General features: G+C 34.3%; 2 protein-coding genes across 2 annotated transcripts in view; one reads left to right on the forward strand and one right to left on the reverse strand.

Moving 5' to 3' along the window:
- The window catches only part of LOC142343179 (dehydrogenase/reductase SDR family member 7-like), a 136848-nt gene that overhangs the window by 68958 nt on the left and 47904 nt on the right, over positions 1 to 19986 (reverse strand). The window lies entirely within an intron of this gene.
- LOC142343176 (uncharacterized) overlaps positions 6875 to 19986 on the forward strand; it is an 87759-nt gene continuing 74647 nt past the window's right edge. Inside the window, exons 1-3 of the mRNA XM_075394878.1 lie at positions 6875 to 7590; positions 8019 to 8194; positions 18843 to 19026. Of these exons, the coding sequence (XP_075250993.1) occupies positions 7415 to 7590; positions 8019 to 8194; positions 18843 to 19026 (536 nt within the window). The 5' untranslated portion in view covers positions 6875 to 7414. The remainder of the gene's footprint in view (positions 7591 to 8018; positions 8195 to 18842; positions 19027 to 19986) is intronic.

A 19986-nucleotide genomic window follows, 5' to 3' on the forward strand; every position in this document is an offset into this window, starting at 1 on the left:
CGATTTTTATTTCAGAGCTGATTTTTTAAAAACCATTTGATGTTTTTTTATTAATTTTTTTTCAATTCACTTGGAGACTAGTCACTTTTAAAATCCAGTTCCTGTTCATGACAAACCTCATTTACAATCAAATAATGGCCAATAAACAAATAATTCGTTTTTCAGGAATCGACCATTTTTTTATAGCTCCGATTCTGAGTTTTAGTAATTTTTTTTAAAATTTTGATTTTCTTTTTGAGATTTTAATAAGATTTTGTAGCCATATGACATAGATTCGATGACTAGAATTGCAGTAGGCTTCCTATAAAGAGCATTAAGCGAACCTATGAGGGGACAGCTAATGGCTGTTACTTAAATAATTTTTCGAGAAAATTATTTAACGAAATTTTGATTTACTTTTTGAAAGTTTACTAAATTTTCGGAGTCCTATAGCATCGACTCTTTAACTGAAAAAACAATAGGCTTCTTAGAGAACAATAAGCGAACTACGTAGTAACTTGAGTGGACAGCCAATGTCTTAAGACTTTAAAAATAGTTGTTCGAAAGAAAAATTTTTAAATGAAATTTTGATTTACTTTCTGAAATTTTACTAAATTTTCGGAGTTCTATGGCATAAACTTGGTGACTACAAGTTCAAAAACCTACCTGATGAATATTAAGTGAACCTATATTAAGCTTTGAGTGGACAGCTAGTGGCTTTTAAGAATTAAAAAACTGAAACAATTTTTTGAACAACAATCGATAAATTTATTTTTGTGAACGGTAGGTCAGTCTCAGTAAAGACAAACCCCCTTCCGTTTTATTACAGCCACAATTTTGCGGTTAAATCTTCTAACCTTTGATTCCATGACTTCGACGCCACAAGTTTCAAAATTTTAGCTAATTTTTTCGTAAATTTGTTTCCTTCTGAAATAATATCACATTATCCCAATATTTACAGTTAACAATGGCTCAGAGAAGCGGTTCATTCGATTATAAAGAAAGTTTTCAGAGAAAGCTCATAGTTTAAATGGCGTCGACAATTTTTTGCAATTTTCTACTGAATTTTTTGTATTTGCCTGTACTTGTTGTTGTTTTCATAGTCATCGGACTTTTTGCGATGTCGTCTTGATGAATTAAAGTTGTCATTGCTGTCTTCCCATTGAGCATAGAATTAGCATATTTATTGACTTCCATTGAAAGCAATTGAATTTAATGGCTGTTAAGACTTCAAATACAATTTGAAAAAAATTTTTGACAACTAAACGATATTAGACTTACTTTCTTGAACTCAAAGTCCGTCTCACTATTGACAGGGCCCTCTTTCTTTTCATTGCAACCAAAATTAATCTGTTATCGGTTTTACCATCTTAATATTGTCTTTAAGACTTGGATGGCACGACTTTTGATAATTTTTTTAAAAATTTTTGGTTAATTTTTTTTTCATAATTTTGGATTCTTTTGAAATCTTAGCATATTATCTTATTACTTACAGTTCCCATTGGAATAGAGAAGACTTGCCATAGATCATAGGCTGCGACACTTTTTTCTGCTGGTTTTTTTGTTTTACCCTGCATTTGTTGTCCTTACGACATATTGTGATGAATTAATTTTGAATTAGAAATGAGAGAAATTATTGCCTTCTCATGGAAGCGTAACTTATTCTAACTTATTGTAAATTATCCGTTGAAAGCTATTGAATTTAATGGCATTGATAATACGAATTTTCTCAAAAATTTCGTGGTTTTAATATATTTGTTCTTATTTGTTGGTTTTTTTAAGTCACATTGTTGCGAAAAACAATTCTATTTTTGTTGAAAAATTGTTTGAACAAAAAAAGTTTTTAATGAATAGTTCATTTTTTAATGGCTTCGACACTTTTCTCTCATTTTTTTCAATTTGCTGTTTTTGCTTGTTTTATGTTCTTTATGTAGTCGTAAAGAGCTTAGAGGTCTCATAGCCCTCTGCTTGAGTGTTGAAAGAATCTAGTTACTCAATGCAGTAGATTTACAGCAAATAGCCTTAAATTTTATCATATTTTCAAACCTTTTTTAGCTTAGTTTTTGCTGTTATATTTGTCAACAATTAATCATCGAGAGGCCCCATCCACTTCCCCGTAGTTCGAATATTAAAGTAACTATTTATATTACGTCGTAACTGATGTTTTTTGTTGTACAATATGCTTTTTCACAAAAGAAAAGTTTTGTTAGTGGTGAATATCTGTCTTCTTTTTTCTCTTCTTTAAGCTAATTCGCGTAACAACAGATCCCAATGATTTTCAAATGAGGCCCAAGTGAACATGCTTATTCTTTCAGTATAGCTTTAACCCAAATAGTTTAATTAACAATTGAAAAAAAAACATAATATTCAGATAACAGCCAAAGGTTTTAATGGCTTCAATAATGTGTTTTCACGATTTGTTTGAAATTTTTTCAGTTTTTCTTCATCTCTAGTCCGTTTCTGTGGCTTATTTTAACCAAAGACGGATTCTATTGGCTTTGTAATGACTTTTTTGGTAGACTTATTAATATTTTTGTCGAAACCTAATGGTTTCTAGGACGTTTGTAAATATTTGGTTTAAAACATTTTGGTTGATTTCTGAATTTCGCCTGATTATTGCTTTTTTTGTCAATTCGTTACTTAGTCTAATTAATATAAAGTCCCGTATGCTTTGTAGTAACGAAAAAATAAACTTGTGTAGATAAGTTTTCTTCTGATTGTATTTTGACATTGTTACTAGGTGCTTTTAAATTTAGATGTTTTAGTTTTGCCGTAAAATGTTTTTTCATTTTGCTTATTTTGTTGTTTATATTTTTCTCCCGTAGTCTTATTAAGGGTGGCAGATCGCGTGAGTGCTGTAATGAGAAATGGCATTATTTAACTCATTTAGTAGTTTGTGTAACTTTTTTTAAACTATAAGATCTATTTTTGATTATATCTTCATTTGGTTGACAGTTATGTCTGAAATGTACAAGAGCGCGGGTCGGAACATCATGTGCAAACGCACATTAACGAGCCTCCCTGTTTAAATTTATCATGCAACGAGGAATAGACGAGGCTGCCATTGAAGGCAGTTTTGTAACCAAAGCCAATTTGCTCGAGTGCCAGCCCCTACGAATACGTAACACAGCAATGATACCGCTTCTTCCAAATTCCAGTTTCTTCGGAAGGCTCACTTTCAATTGCCCGTCTCTAAAACAAAAATATACCACATATTGCCGTAAATTAGCCCCACATTGATTCCCTTAATCCCAATGGGGATTGAAAGAACAGCAAAAATTGTAAATAATGACTGTTGTACAAAGGAGAACATTTTTAAAATGAGATCTTTTTATTTCATTTTGTAGTTAGACAAACTCCTGTTTCATATTGAGAGGATATAGGGGCTAGTGTCAATACAAAAGCATTACAGATGGCAACTAACACTTAAAAAAAAAACAAAAATCAAGTACCGGGCATCCAAAATTGGGCTTTATGTGTTTAATCCCTTTCCATTTTTGATTTTTTTTGGTATTGACTTTGTTTATTATACATTGCTCAGCTGAGCAGCTACTGTTTAGGAACCGTTGAGCAGAATGAAAAAGAGTGAAACTAGCCCAGAGAAGTCAACGATATCACGTGAACTAAGGTAAAGCACAAATTTTTATTCGACAAAGTGAAAAACATAACAGAATTAGAATTTCCATTGGCTAAACAAACGAATAGACCTAGAATGGACAAAGCTGGATTGTCAAAAAACCACTCAGAAAAAAATACGATCAAAAAATTGAAAAAAAGCAAGCATCAAAATCAAATTGCCGCATGCAAACAAATAATCACAATCGAGAAAGCGAATGTTTGTCCAAATACTGTTTTATCACTCATTTTGAAATTGGACAGAAAAATTTCACGCCTTAATACCTCTCGCTTTTTCGTTCCACTTCCTGTTTCGGCGTGAGCAAAATAACATCTGAAATTTGACTCCAAAAATCATGAAAAAGTGTGAAGAGACAGCTCCCCAATACTATTCGAATTCTTTGAATTGTACAAAATAGTCCAGCTATAATAGCCGACTGAGAAGATGAAGGCAAATATTAATCAGCACAGTAATTTAATTAATCAATCTTATTGAGCTTGATTTTCGCTTACTTCAAACCACTGTTTGTGATACACTAATTATTAATAACACCAAGAAAGGCAAATAGACATTAACTTTGTAGTTATTTTAAAAATATGCATATGAACCAATCAGCTAGGAAAGCAACTGCCGACCCCAATTTCATTTGTGCTTGTTGCAAAAAAGAGTTGTAAATGTATCAATGTAATTTATCTTATCAAAATTAAAGAAGAGGCGTATAATTTTCTGAGGTCAAATTTTAATAACATTCAGTAAGAATGTGTTTAACTTATTGACAAAAACCAATAATGAAATTTACTCAACCGAGCATGCAAACTCTGGATGGATTCAATCAAATTTAGGAAATAGGAAATTTAGTTATTATTAAAAAACATGCGGAGTTGTTTTCGAAAAAAAAACGTATATTAATTTAATCGAATTTATTGAGTTGTTTTCGAAAAAAACGTACATCTATTGAATCGAATTTATTGAAAGCAAGGTAGGTTCCTTTAAACCACCAATTAGGGAAGTTGATTAATTTCAACAAAATATGCAACAAATAGCGTCACCCAATTTTGAGCAAAAATGGCTCAAAAGAATACCTCATTACAAAGGAGTCTGGTCTTGAAACAAAAACATCAATTAAAAGTCATTTCTTTTAATTCTATCTATTTTTAAAACTAGGCAACATACAATTAAAATTTGGTACAAAAATTCCAAATCTTATGGCGTTTGTTACTCTCAACGTCCTACTGCTTTTCGAAATGATTTAGTACATTATCTGTTTGAAGTTCATTCAAGAGAAAAACAAATGAAATTTGGCCTTTCATAGTTTCAAAGCCTAATTTTAATGCAAAACGTAAATTTGTTCTCCTCAGTTACATGTTTGATGTCACTTCTAGCTGCGATGTAAGATTTAAAAAAAACCGTTGAAGAAGTTTTAGGAAAAAAAGAACATTGCAAGTAATTTTTAATTTTTAGATTGAAACAAAAACAGTTGAAAAGACCCTGCGTTCCCTTTATCTCTGATTTCCTAAAACAACTCAGTCTCTGCAAAATCAAATAGAAAACACTTATTGTCGCACTTAGCACTTAATCGAAAAAATATTGACCTTGATCAATTTTTGTAATTTTTCGAATGTTCACTCAGTTATTTAAACCACTAATTCTTGCAACAAACACGCCAATCTAAGTACAAACTCGCTTAAAACTGTAGATTTTTCTCTACAACCCGAGATGATAGTTATCGCTAAAGACGCCGCGAATATAGAGAATGCATAAAAACCATGGTTTGAAAAAATGGGCAATCTGACATTAAGTATTCCCCTCAACAATCAGTTTTGCACAAGTTTGCTGGGAAGCAGAAGCAGATCAAAGACGCTTTGGTTCTCCAGTCACTTCAAATTTACTCCAAAGTTGCTTTCGACTGAATTAGAAACCGTCGTATTAAGGATAAAACTTATGTTTCGAGGACTGCACAAGAGTGCAGAAGTTCGCTTTTTCTCAAAATGGGCACCGTTTAGCGACTAGAGCTCTCTGTTGTGTTTTGAATGGATAATGGTCAACTGAAGCCGATGATAAATTACCAAGACGTTTCTTGTAATTTAAAGAAATAGTTTTTAATAAGGGAACATAACAAATAGGTTGTAAACAAAGTTTATCAAAGTATAATTAAATTTTCAATAATACTCTACGATCTGATTTTCAATAGAGAGTCGAAACAATGTTTGGTAATTTTTTGTTTCCGCTGCTCGTCTCTTAATCTAGTTTTGCTACAATTAAAAAGGCAAGGTACAAAATACATCTGAAATTTGAGTGGTTGGCAAAAAAAAATGCTCTTCAAATTTTTAAGATGAAATGTCACGATTGAAATTTGTGTAAAAGTTTTCTTCAACACCAAGTATAATTATCCGGAATCAGAATCAAAATCCTTCTAGGAAATACAAAAAAAGCAAACAGCCAAAATTATTCAAAACTTGAGCGATCTAGGGGCGTGAGAAGTCGAGGAAAGTGAAAAAAACGATAAAAATTTTAAGCCTCACTTTTTTATCCAGAAATGCAAAAGATAAAAAATGTCTCTTCAACAATGGATTCAGTTTTTAAATTGTACCCCCTCCCCGTTTTTCTCTGCAACAGGTTTCGATCAGCAAAAATTGACTTAAAAAGTCAGGGTAGCAAAAAGTCCTAATCCTCCCACCTCCAAAAAATTTGTAATCCTCCCCCCTCCAAAAAAAATTGTAAGTTGAAAATAAAGATTGCAAAGTCAAATAGAGGTCAAAAACCGGAAAGGTAGTCCCTCTTTAAAATACATGGTGTTTCAGTTGAAACACAGATAGCATCTGCAAACATATATTTGAAGAGAGTTCGTGGAGAGTACAATTAAGATATCGTTATGCAGACAACCTTCACACACTAATTTACAGCAGAACGGGAAACCCTTACCACTTTCAAAACCATTGTATCAACTAAGATATATAGAGTATTAGAAAAGTCATAAAAGCAGAGAAACTAAGCAACATAACTGTGAAGCTAAATTTGTTTGAACTCAAATTAAAATCAACAAGAGCAATAGATTTCAGCGCTTACTTGCTTTTTTTCAAGCGTAATCAAGTGCCTAGCGAGCTTGTTTAAACCTCCCGTAAGAATAAAATCAGGATGAACATTGAAAGGAACGAAAACAGCAATTCGATAAAGCTTGATCAAATCTTGACATATCTTACACAATAAAAAAACGCTTATTCGGAGAGAATAAATGGAAAGCGCAGTTTTGATCAGAGCACTAGGGATAAGCGGGCGCTGAAGAGAGTTGCCATTAGCTAATAAAAAAACCGCACCACCGAAACAATTAAATGAACAAAGCAAGCATTATGTCGATTTGATATTGAAAGAAATAGTCGGCGGAATAGGACGAATAAACAGTTTCAACATTTTAAAAAGCTTTGCATGTGAAATGAGTTTTAACCGTAGAATAAGTATATAGAATTTGTATATTCAAAGACAATTTATTAGTCGGACAAAGCTCAAAACGGATTTCTACCAGGGGGATTAGGAGAATGAAACTAGCTAAAATTGAGCAGACGGTGAACGGTATTGCACATTACATTTTCTCATTTTCCGTTGAGCTCAACAGCGCTACAAAATTACTTGTGAAAGGCGTTAGCACGTTGCCATACTCTAGTTTAAGCTGAAGACAGTTCCTATGACAAACTGCGCCTGATTACTGAAACATTACAACACATCAAAGACAATCAGAAGAAAAACACAATCCTAATTTCCTACCCAACTTATTTGAAGTCACAATACAATATTGTCGAATTGGCAGAATCAATTTTGCATAGAATGAAGCCTAAATTTGATACTAAATTCTGGGCGCATAGATTGAATTCGGTGAAAGCAAAAATACAAGACGAGGAATTTTGGGTTCCGATCATGCGAGATCTCGAGACTGCAAGCAGAGACGTCCAGTTTAGAAAGGAGTTCGTCAAAGCTAATAACTTCGACGTTTTCCAGGAACAGTTTCCTTCTCATATTGATCATCTTCAAATATTACTTTCATGAATGAAGTCCCGTTTAATTTGAGATTTGGAGTGTGAATTTTGATAGACAATTATTTTCAAAACGCAAATAAAACACTAAATGGATTATTCCCAGTGCTCTAATCACTCAAGACATTTTTAGCATCTAAACAATAAAAGCATTCATGATGCAATTTCGAGTTATGCAATTGCCGCAAACTTATTACCATAACAACGAAAGAACTCTGTCGTCGCATAATGAGTTCTAATATTACTTGTTCTGCAGGGGATAAGACTATTGCCTTGAAAACGTGTACTCATCTTATTTCACAAATTTGTATTAATAAATATTTACATACCGGAAAACATATCCTTCCAAGCTATTATTTCTAGTTTGAACTACTGATTTATAAATTTTGAGGAAACAGTTCAACTGTGCAGGAAATTTTCTCTTACGTTGAGAAGTCAGTGATGGGAGAGTTGCGTATGATTGGACAATTCAACAAAGGGCTGAAGAAAGAACTCTTTGAGAAAACTCGAGTCAATGTCAAACTGTCCAAAATGGTCATTCCTTCAATCACTACATTATGGCTCTTCACTACCGGTAAGCACGCATTCACTACCCGTAAGCAGAAAACAAATCATTGCAAAAGCAAGATCCAAAATTACCTACATGAAAAGGGGAAAATAGGAGGTAGTCTCTATCTAGGTAATCGACCCTTTGAAAAGATGAACGGATAGTTTCGAGTGCCTGCGCTACACAAACAAAAAAAGGAGGCTCAGTAATGTGCGTTTGCACATAATGTTCAGACCCTGCTCATCCACATCTCGGCTTAATTGTCTACCAAATGAGGATGGGATAGAAAACTTTTAAAAATTCAAGTACTTTTCGAACATAACAGTCTAAATTAAAAATTGCGTCCGACTCAAATCATTCAATGGACTAAAAAATGCCTCCATAGAAGCCCGAGGAGATTTGCCATTATCAAGAATACGAGACAAAACGAAGAAGAAAATCAAATGGCAACAACAAACATTACATCCAAAACTCAATAACAAAGTCTAAATAACGGCAGATAAAACCTCAACTAGTAGACAAAAAGCCTCAAAAGCGACTAACATAAAAATTTAGCTCATATTTTTTTGAAAGCAAATGGTTCCAAAGTAATGAAAACACTTAGATATGAACTGAAATCATTAAACACGTTTGTAATGTAATCATTTACAACTCCATAAGATAGGACAATGAGAACTGTCACTATTAAGATATTTTTCTTACGACAAAAAACCAACAAGTACAGAAAAACAAAATCAATTTTACGAGAAAAAGCTGTCGCTGCCGTTAAAACCATAATCTATTCCCTAATAATAAGAAATGCTTGGTAGCGCGTTTTTTGACCGCCAAAAAAGAAATGATATGTTACCACTCATTAAGGAGACTAGGCAACAAGTAGTCAGGAAAAGAGCCAAGATAAAAACAATTTTTCTTTTGAAAAACGAGGGTCGAAGCCATTAAAACCATATTGAATTCACATAAATCGTTATATATGTAAAATTTGCCCTCCTTTTTTGCTAGCAACGTGATATTTAACCTGTAATTAAGGATACTAGATAGCAAATAGACAAAAAAAGAACAGATGATGCAGAGTTAAATACTTTCTTTTGAAATCAATTATTTTTTAAGTCATCAAGACAATCAGCATAAAATTATTAAACAGGTTCAATTAATCCTCCAAATGAAGCCCTTGAGATCTGTCTTTTATCAGAAAACGTCATACGTTAGCAAAATAATGTCAAATACAGACATTTAAAAAGAAAAAAAATTAGAAAAACAGGCGTCGCACCAATTATAATCATAATCAGTTCGCACAAAACTTTAGATACGTTCGACTGCGCCTTTTTCCGACACCAATATTGTGATACGTGACCGAATTAACGAACAGTAGGCAATAAACGAGAACAGAAGACAGAAAACAGACTACAAAAAAACAGAAGACGCAAAGTTAAAAAATATTTAAACTATTTGAAAACAATACTTTTCCAAGTCATGAAAACCACCAGCTATCAATTCAAGTAATTAAACAGGTTCCTTCTTGCCTTCAGAGGAGCCATTGAGACTTGTCATTCATCAAAAATTTCATAGGTTTACAAAAAACAAACTCAAACAGAATAAAATTGAGATATTTTTTTGGCAAAATCAGGCGTCAAAGCCGTTAGAACACTAAATTCAGATTTTAAAAACAAGCTTTATTCAATTTCGCCTTCCTTCAATGACAAAAAAGTTATATATGGCTGGTATTTATTAAGATTGGGTAACAAAACGACAAAAAATGAAAGATTCAAAGCTAAAAAACATTTTTTTAAACAATTCGTTGCAAAGTCATGAAAATCTGTCAGCTGTAAATTGAAATATCTAAACATGTTCGTTGATTCCCCACGGAAGCCATCGAGACCTACCACAAGGTAGAAATGTTCATAGGCTTAAAAACAACTTCAAAAACAGACAATCAAAAACAATTTAATATTTTTTGCGAAAAACCGTTGTCGAGGCTATTAAAACCATAATTATTTCACTTTATAAATTAGATATCTCTAGTTGCGTCTCCTTTTGACGCAAAAAGGTGATATATGATCTGTGATCAATGAGACTAGGTAACAAATAGGCAAAAAGAACAGATGAAAAATTTTTAAAAATCTTACGTTTCTTGAAAGTTATCTTTTAAGTCGTGAAAACCATCAGCTCACAACTAAAATCAGTAAATTTAAAATTGTTCATTTTGAAAAAAAGTGAGTTTTAAAGTCAAAACGACAAAAAGCATTCACTGGCAATTGTTCATGAGAGCTGTCAATAGTGAGCCCCGATATGAATTGTTCTGTGATGAACTTAAAAAAGACAGCTACTGATTAATATCCTGATTATTTTTGGACTTTACAATTACAAACCAGAACTATCCTTGCTAATAATCTTCGCACATTAAGAACATGCAATGGTTCCCAGTTTATTGGATATAGATAATTTGACAAAAAAATTATTTATCAAAGAAAAATGATCTGTCTGTATAATTATCGAGATATATTAGCTAAAAACCGGCAAAATTTCCAACCCAGAAAACTTTCAAGGAGAGCGGAGAAATAATTTAGCCCTCTTGAGTTGAAACATATAATGTCAGCAATTCTTAGGTGTTCACTTCCAGCAAACTTAATGGAAATTTCGATGAAAAAAGGCTGATATTTTTTTTGAATAAGTAGCAAAATTTGAGCCGGGAATTAGCTGAAAATTTAATCCACACTCTTCCAGCTTCCAAAAACAAACCAACGACACTTTTTATAAACAATTTTAACATATTTTTTTTAAGCAAAACTGACAAAAATATAGGCAAAAATTCCGGAAAATGGGAACAAACACAACGGAAATTCGTCTATTTTTCACAAAGGTTTAACGTTAACTCCCTAAAAGATCGAAAATCAAAAAATCTTTTTAATTCCATATTCTACGCTGGACGGCCTTTCTAATGATACCACTCACAGTTCTACGATGATTATATCGATCGGCCAAAATTGACTGAACAAAAAAACCATTTGAGAATATAGCTCCTCCTCCTCCCCTCCCCCCACTAAAATTGAGTCGAACCAATACGGAGGCACCAAATGCCGCCCTTGGAACGACAGTGATTTGTGTTACTTTGGGCCTCAGTTCGTGTGTGTGTATGTGTAGACCAGGAAAGAAGCTATGCTGAAAATCAGAGAAACTTTTCTAATTGCCAAGTACAAGGGAAAAATTAGCCACAACAATGAAATCAAATTAGTTATTTAAAGACAGCCCTGACTCTCTCTCTCTCTCTCTCTCTCTCTCTCTCTCTCTCAGACGTAATTGACAAAAAATCCCAGTAAGTAATCGACTAAAAATTTGATTATTTACTTGATCTTAATTAATGCTCACCTGAAGGCTACAATTGTTTCAATTAAAAGTCAAGGAAAAGTAAAAATGTTGGTTGTCGAGTGAATGAAGCACAGCGGCACAACTGAAATAAATTTCAATGATGGCAAACAAAGTCAAACAGTTGAAAAAAATAATTCCACGAACTGGGAATTCCAAAACTTGGCTATGAAAAAAAACTAGTTAAAGCAGCAAAAAAAACCTTTTCCATGATGTGAAAAAAACTTTATCCTTGTAATTAAGCAGTTTCTGCATAATCAACTAACGTCTGTACTCTTAACCAAAAGTGGGGTTCCAATTATGAACTATTAAGGGGAGGCCGTCGAGTTTCTTGCTTCTATGATGATGGAGGGGGTAGCTACAAACAATACTAGAGCTTTCTAAAGATAGCAATAATGAATTAAATTCCAAAAACCGAACCAACTTCGGCGCATTTTTAATGTAAATTTTTAGTTGTTACCGGACGCCAGTTTAGTTTGGCTGCTAAACATTTTGAATACCGCTAATCAAGATTATGTTAATTTCAAGAAGAGTACGAGGGAAACGTCAGCCTACAAGTCAAATAGATCACAGAAAAATTGTATAAAACAGGCTAGCAGGACTAAAATAATACCTACAAGCTTTATTTGAGAGCAATGAACACCAAAAACCGTACAATACGCAAATAAAGGGTTTGGAAGTAGAATTTTCCTACTGTAGCTTTGATTTTATTTCACTAGATTACAGCTGAATACAAAAAATCACATAAGGGATGATCAATTTGCAAAGCTTTAAATTATCTTAGTTTTCAAAAAAAATTTTAACGAGCAATTGATTTTTAGTAGCGCAAACCAATGCGAATTAGCTGCTAGTGTGATCGGCGGGTTCCTCTTTCATAAAACAAAAAAAAATCGAGCAATTCGGCGGAAGGCATTTGGTTTTGAGATATCTATTAAAAATGACTTAATGAAGCAATTTGGCGTATAACTGCGAAAAGCGGGGACTCAGAGTCGTAATTTTGATCCCAATAAAAAACTCTATAAGACAACAAAAATTTTGATTCTCCTAGCTCTAAAAATGGGCAACTTCGGAACGGTTTTTAGCAACAAAAAGTAATCACTTCGTCAACAAGGACTCCACTCCAGTTCGTTTCACGACTCGTTAGAAAAAGTTATATATTTCCTTTTTGTTCGTACGCATCCAACAACGATGGGAGGGCATCATTGGCTGCACGGGGCTCTTATGGCCTGAACGATGTGCAGGGTGGGGACTGGGGGGCTGATGTGGGGGAGGGGAGGGAGGGAGGTGGGGGTTCAACCTTTAAACCTTTAAGAACTGCCCTTCACACCATAAGTATAAGTCTCCAAAACACATTCTGTGAAACGCACACTCAAAGACTAGTGAGCTGAAACGCTCAAAGAGAACTTAATCGCTGGGCGCTACCTGTTTATTCCGTTTTTGAGGACAAAAAGTCAAATGTGTCGGACAAAAAATCGGTCAAGCGAAAAATCGCATAAAAACAACAGGACTAAAAAAATTGCTACATACTTCGTTTGAGCAATTAAAAACAGCAGTCACAAAATACCACAGTTAATTATTGCTGATTAAAATAATTCAGAGCAAAAATAATCTTTACTGAAATTGCATGCAGTACAATTAACTAGGATCCAGTTGAATGCATATGATCAATTAAAAACTATATTAAACAGAAACAAGAACAGATCAACAACCAAGCATACAAAAATGAAGAGAATATGACATGAAGAACGATAGGTACACGAAGTGAAAGATTCTTGATCTCAGTTTTTCCTTCAAATGTCTAAAAAAATTTTGGATAACAAAACTGAATCTTCGCACCTATATCTCGCATTGGTTTTTGCGCTCCTGTTATCATTTCTCTTTATTCAAAAAGATTCGTATTCTTTTTCTTTATTTCTTTTCCTTTTCAAAATTCTTATTCTTTTTGAGCACTCAAATTTAAATTTTGCAAAGCAGACACCAATTTATCCACGTACCAAAGCCACGTTCATATTTTGTGTTGAAAACTCTGCTGGCTTCAAAGTTTGAAGAGTGTGCGTATCCTTTCAGAAGTTTGAGACTGTTCCGAAGTGCTTACCGCCAAATCGCTATTTTGACTAGCATGACATGAAAAAGAGGTAATACCACACAGCTAATCAAACATTTAAAAAGCAACTCAAATGAGTAGAACGATCACGGTTTACCCGTTGAGTCATGAGAAAATGTTTCCTTTGTTTCTATAATTCTTTCAATTAAAAATGCAATGTTTTGTCTGACAATAAGTTTTGACTGCCGATGAGCTCCTATTTCATCAATCATCAGTGGGTCAAAGCATCAAAATGAACAAACTCTCCTTGGCGGCTATAATTACAGCTGTTATATCTCGAGGACGCGTTTCAGGACCCCTAATTAGAACTTTTTTGGCATTCAAAAATCTATAAGCATCAACAGTTTTCACCCTGATTGCAATCATTCTGCGATTCTTTCCCCGAAATATCCTCCAGGTATTCAATTAAACATGAATGAAATCTTCTGAGAATGAAATCTTCTAAATCGAATAAGTTGATCATATAACTCATTTTCCTCTACAATTAGGTGTTTTGGAACTCAAAGCCTTTCTTTGAGCTGATTTGAAGCCAACACAAACTATTAATGCTCTAACTTTCAGGAGAGCTGTTTGCCAGTTAGTGCTTCTGTTCGACAGAGAAAACTGTTTAACGCCTTCAAAGTTCTGTTGTAACAATACGCCTGATCCTGGTGCCTATCAAATTAAATTACGCAAAACTCATTGCAAAATTCAATGGTTGTCGCTACAATGAATCTAAAATTGGCAGTTAAAGTTTCTGAGAGTTCTTGAATAGTTCATCCATATTTACTTCAGGAAAACCTCCAATTTGATTAATAAGAAGATCCTCGGGGCTGTAAGTATTTTACGCCGTTTTGATTATTTTTGTAAATGTTTAACGGAGCCATCTGTATTCTATAATGAAATGAAGCAAGGTAATCTCTTGGGGCTCCTTTTTTTCAATCTTTGACCACTAATAACAGAAAATGATCAAAAAGGGGGTTCACTTTAGTGTAACTGCTGCGACGGCGGTATTGTCTCCGTAATGCAGTTAGAATTCGGCAAAGCTCCAGAAATATTGAAATATGGTTTGGAACAGAAGGGAACCGGTGTGAACTGAGCGCTAATGAAGTCCTGAACGCTACTGATAAAGCATTTAGAGAAACAGCAACCCAACTCTTTAAGTTTTAGGCACTGCAGAGGATGTAGCTTTGTAGACCCATGTTACAGAAATGACTCGAAAAGGTGAAAAAATATCAGACAAAATAAGATATCTATATCAGCAGCACGATAGACCAATATCTAGATGATCCGCAACATACCAATATACCAATCACTACCGACAGAATAAGCAAACACGGGGGTGTGCTAATCTCTTAGAACCACAATTTCTCATCAACATATCCAGCTGCAAACTGAGATATCAGATTTTATCATCAACAAAAACAGGTGCAATATTTTGATTTGCAGTATTTACAATGTTCCATGCGTTAGTCATTATCAATGGGAGTTAATTGAACTGCGAATGGTCCTTGAACTAACCCGTGATTATGCCAATGAAATATACTGTATCCGGGTAATAATAACCAGCACTTTATGATGTCAAAAAAGCTTATGAAAATTAATTAACCAATTGAAACGGTTCTCGAATCGTTCAGAAATGAAAATCGGAATGTAACCCATCAGTGAACTACACTTTTAAGCAGCAAAAACACTGGGCGCAATTGAATAAAAGCATTGAAGCAGAACCTTTAGAATCTCATTACTAGTTCTTGGGCCCCTCTTATTTCGGAGCATCCCAACCGATTTGCCAGAAATGTTGGAAGTCAGAAACCTACGGATACGCTGACGAATTAAAAGCCACAGTCTTTAACCACATCCACGAGAAAAAAAAACAAAAGCAACAGTACAGAATTGGCTTAAAACCGATAAGATCAAACTAAAAACCAAAAAAATTCATGCACTAAACAATAAGAGAACAATAAAAGAAGTATTGCAACAAAACAGGGCGAAGAGCATAAAAAATGAAAAACATAACGAAGAGCTTGAAAAACATGTGCTGGAATAAAAAGTGGCTAGTAGGTGAACGAAAGCGACAAGCTCACTTCTCCTAATCAAGCGTAATCTAGCAACTTCATGCGACTGGAACGCAAAAAAGTGCACAGAATTTGTACTGCCAATTGCCATCTATGCTTCTCAAATCTGGCTACCAAAGTACAAGTAATATACACGAATTCGTCCACTATCACGCAACGAAATCGATAGTCGGATCAAACCGCACCTACCGCAGTCGACTACTAAATCTAAAACTATTTTAACCTTAGTTAATACGTTGAAATGCATTATCTCCTACTTTTGTCGCCGAATCGATGAGACTTGAAAATAGAAATTACCAACAACAACCCTGAACAAACAATGTAAACGACACGTCAGACCCAACGTGGTAATACGAAATCACTATAGCCAGGTTGAACAAAATTCAAACCTAGGAAGAACCAAATTGCTCTTCAATTATATCTGTAGAGTGATAAATGACTATGAAAAATCAAAATCCCTTAAGAAATTAACTTTACAGAAAATGCCCGGGAACTTTCAAAAATTGGTAAACAAAAAAGAAATGCACCTGGACAATGAAGTGGAAACTCTAACATACTCAACAAATTCTTCACTGCTACTGCTACGAAACCATCTGTAGGTGCTACAAAAAATAGTTTTTTTATAACAGTACGCGCAATCGGAAGCATAAAAATTGAAGGTTTTTCTGAAGGTTTTCTTTCCTAAGTCAATATTTCAGAGAGCATTCTCGGTAGTTTTCAAACAATAACTAATGGATGCCAGCGTGTCTCACCACAAATAAGACAAGAGTTGGAGTGCGGGGATATTGATCAAATAAAAGCAGCTTCCGTAGACAATGTCGCTGGAAAAAAAAACAAAAACAAATTTACATAATTTTCAATCTGAAGAGAAACCAAACTGAGACAATCAATTTCCTTAATTGTTCCGACCCCCACTTTAGTGTTGAGGGAGGAACTATATACTCAAATGGGTTTTTTTGTTCAGACAATTTTGGCCGATCGATATATTCATCGTACAGTTGTGAGTTGTATCATTAAAAGCACGTACATCTTAGTAGAATAGGAAATCAGAAAAGATATGAACTTAAAAAGATCCCAGAACATGAAATACAAAAAATTTAAAAAAATCCACATTTTCAGTAATTTTTTGCTAAAAATTGGCACAATTTTGAAAACAAAATTTAAGATAAGTTAAAATTTTAACGGTAGAGTGTTATTGTTACCGTTAGAGACAGAAGAGCGTTGCTTAATTGTTTAACTGGAGTTTCTTTGGCTAAAACATTTGATAAAATTCTCAAAATTTTCATCCAAAATTGCACAAAATGATTTTTTGGTCCAATTTGTTTAAGTTTACCGAAAGTGGAGACCTAGAAACCGCTGACACAATCTCCGTGAACTCCAAAATTAAGCTGGTTGAAACTCGGCACCCTATAAAAGTCTTCTGGAATTAAAATTTTGCTGTTTTTTTGCAAATTTAACTCAATAATTATACAAAAAGCATCAATGCTTTTTCAACATTTGAAGTAATTCACTCAAGAATTGGTCTAATTCGCAAACAATTAGAACACTGGGCGGTTTGCTGAATAAAGTCAAAATCATGGATAGGTTTGATATCATGAATTCTTACAATCAGAAACTTTTTAATTTGTATTTTGGTGCTGCCTTTTTTCAAAATATTTTGCTTTCGTTTTTTAATGTTTATTACTGACAAAATTCTTTATTCACGATTCCATTAATGACGGCTACCATTTACGTAAAAATGAGGCCGAATGTAGGTATAGTTTGTTGTTAGAGAACCTAATCGTTTTTATGGCTTTGAAGAGTTTTAGTAAACTTTAACTGAATTCTTGTTTTTTTTTCCTTCAATTATTATTCCTAGCAGTCTGATTACTAAGTTTAATCTTTCAAAGATTCAAATGGCTCCTTATGGAGGTGTACGTGAACGTGTTCCATGCATTCGGTGGTTACCTTATGTCTCTTATGTCATTGAATGTGTTTGTTTAAAGGAAATTTCAGTTTCTTGGTTTTGGTACCACGAATTTTCATACAGAAGTTTGTGATTTTTGTGCATAATTACCCATTTCTGCTGTTGTTTCTGTTTCTTTGGTAAATTGTCACATTTCTTTATAATCAAACTAAAAAAAGCTTTACAAAATTTGTAACTGAACATATTTATTGTTTCCATAACCTATGCTTTTCAGTGCTGCGACACCGTTCTCTTGCAGAAGTTGGTAGAGTTTTATATTTATGCCCAGTATTTGTGGTTAATTTTTCTTGTCGAATGCCAAATATTGTGTAATTAAAGGTCTCAGTGCCAGAAGAAGAAATTTAGGAAGCACTCGGTTATATGGCTTTCGAAAAATTATTATAGTGACTTTTCCCAGTGAGACGGGAGATAAAGAAAACATCGTAGAGAAGCAAATTCACTGGGCACTATACCAACATGCCCAATGCACAAAAACGCCATCCTGGCCCATTTCACTTAAGATTGCGATGCCCCTTCTGGTCACACTTAATCGTGGACAGCGTTTCACCCAACACGACGTAGATGCAGAAAGGTTGCCGCACCAGTCACTTGAGGAAAAGCAATAATTTAAGAGTATCATTAGCACTACTAATATTTAAAATTTGGAATGACCAACCTAAATCCCGCTCAAATTAACCGCAGACAAAATGTACAGCTAAAAAAAGAACATCAATAAAAATCAAAACAACCTAAATACTTCAGGAAAAAAACAACGATTGTTTAAAGACCAAAAAATTTGGAAGCGTACTAGAGGGCGTCGAGACAGCAAGACCAGGTTACCAAGTTTCGGATCTATTCTGTGTTTATATGTGTTATATAGCACGAAACTATTTAAAATATAGCACGCGCGCCTAGTGGGCTTAGATTTATGACCACTAAGCTAGTGGGGGGGGGGGGGAGGAGGGGGGATCCGAAGTTTCTACTCAATTAATTATTGAAATTATTAAATTATCAATTGCTACAATGACAACTGATTTTTCTAACACTTGGTGAGCGAGGAATGGAAGGATTGATCTTCTAAAACAGCACAGAGGAGTCTAATTAGACTGATATATTACTCTACATAAAGTTTGACTTCCTTCGTAAATTTGGTTCATCAAATAAAAAAAATGTTTAATTTGAAACCAGCCAGATAAACGTCACTATATTTAGACACATTTACAATGAACTACAAAGCACTGCTCAATGAACACGTCATAGAGTACATTCTCTCCTGGCTCAACCCACTCTATGTGAACGAAGCATTCCTACAAGAAAAGGACAGACTCTTTGGTGGGTGCCTCAGCATACTGTGGAACTCAATTTGCTCCGATTCAGATATGAAATATCCTATCCGGTAACACATTTGCTATTTTTTGGCTTCATTAAAAAATCGGGTTTTTCCCATTATAGCCCCCCCCCCCCCATTATGGTATAATTACCATAATTGGGGGGGGGGGGGGTGGGGTATAGGTTATCTGATCACTAATCTGGGGGGACTACTATAATGGGAAAAAACCAAAACATCAGCAACACTTTCGTTCACAACACGCATATCATCTGCTTTTCATTCCTCTATGTCTCAAAGCCTCAAAGCATAATGAAGATAAGAGCAGAAATAAGACAAACTCGAAATACTGAATTCGTGTAGCAAAACCAAATAAACTTTGAATTACGCTAACCATCTATTATGCATCCTTCTACTAAATCTGGAGGACTGGTCACTATTACTGGGCACCACTTATAAACTCATTTTTTTCAAAAACTAAATTAAGAAATGCCCCTCCCCAACACTCGTTGAGAATTGGCTGGTCCGGGGCCCTCCCAGCAATACGTCTTCATAAAGCATTTCGTATTGTTCAAATCTATCAAAAAGTGATAACATTATACACAATCATCAGCTGAGAAAAACTAAAAACAAAAGACAGACAGCATTAGAAAACAAACAACTAATGGCGAAAGTATATGAGCCAAACTATCAGCCTCCCTTCTTCAACCACAACTCCCATTGAAGCATCAACAATTTCGCGCCACCCTAGTGTCCTTGAGCTTCGAATGCAATGGATGGAACTCCTTATAAGAGCAAAGCTGATTTGTCCACAGATATATGGCAGCGTAGCTGTCCTCCTTTCGCGCAGAGAGCTTCGATGCCAGTTGTTTCGGCGCATTTGAAGCTGATGGAAGAGCTCCACCTGCGCATGCGAAGACAAGTGCACAAAATGTTGTTTTCTCAACGTCAATTACTCATTGTTCATATATGTTCTTTTAAACCAAATATAGCAAAACCAAATAAAATCAATTCGTGTAGCATAACCTA

This window comes from Convolutriloba macropyga, chromosome 7 (assembly GCF_964194025.1).
Source record: "Convolutriloba macropyga chromosome 7, txConMacr16.3, whole genome shotgun sequence".
In the NCBI taxonomy this organism is placed as follows: Eukaryota; Metazoa; Xenacoelomorpha; order Acoela; family Convolutidae; genus Convolutriloba; species Convolutriloba macropyga.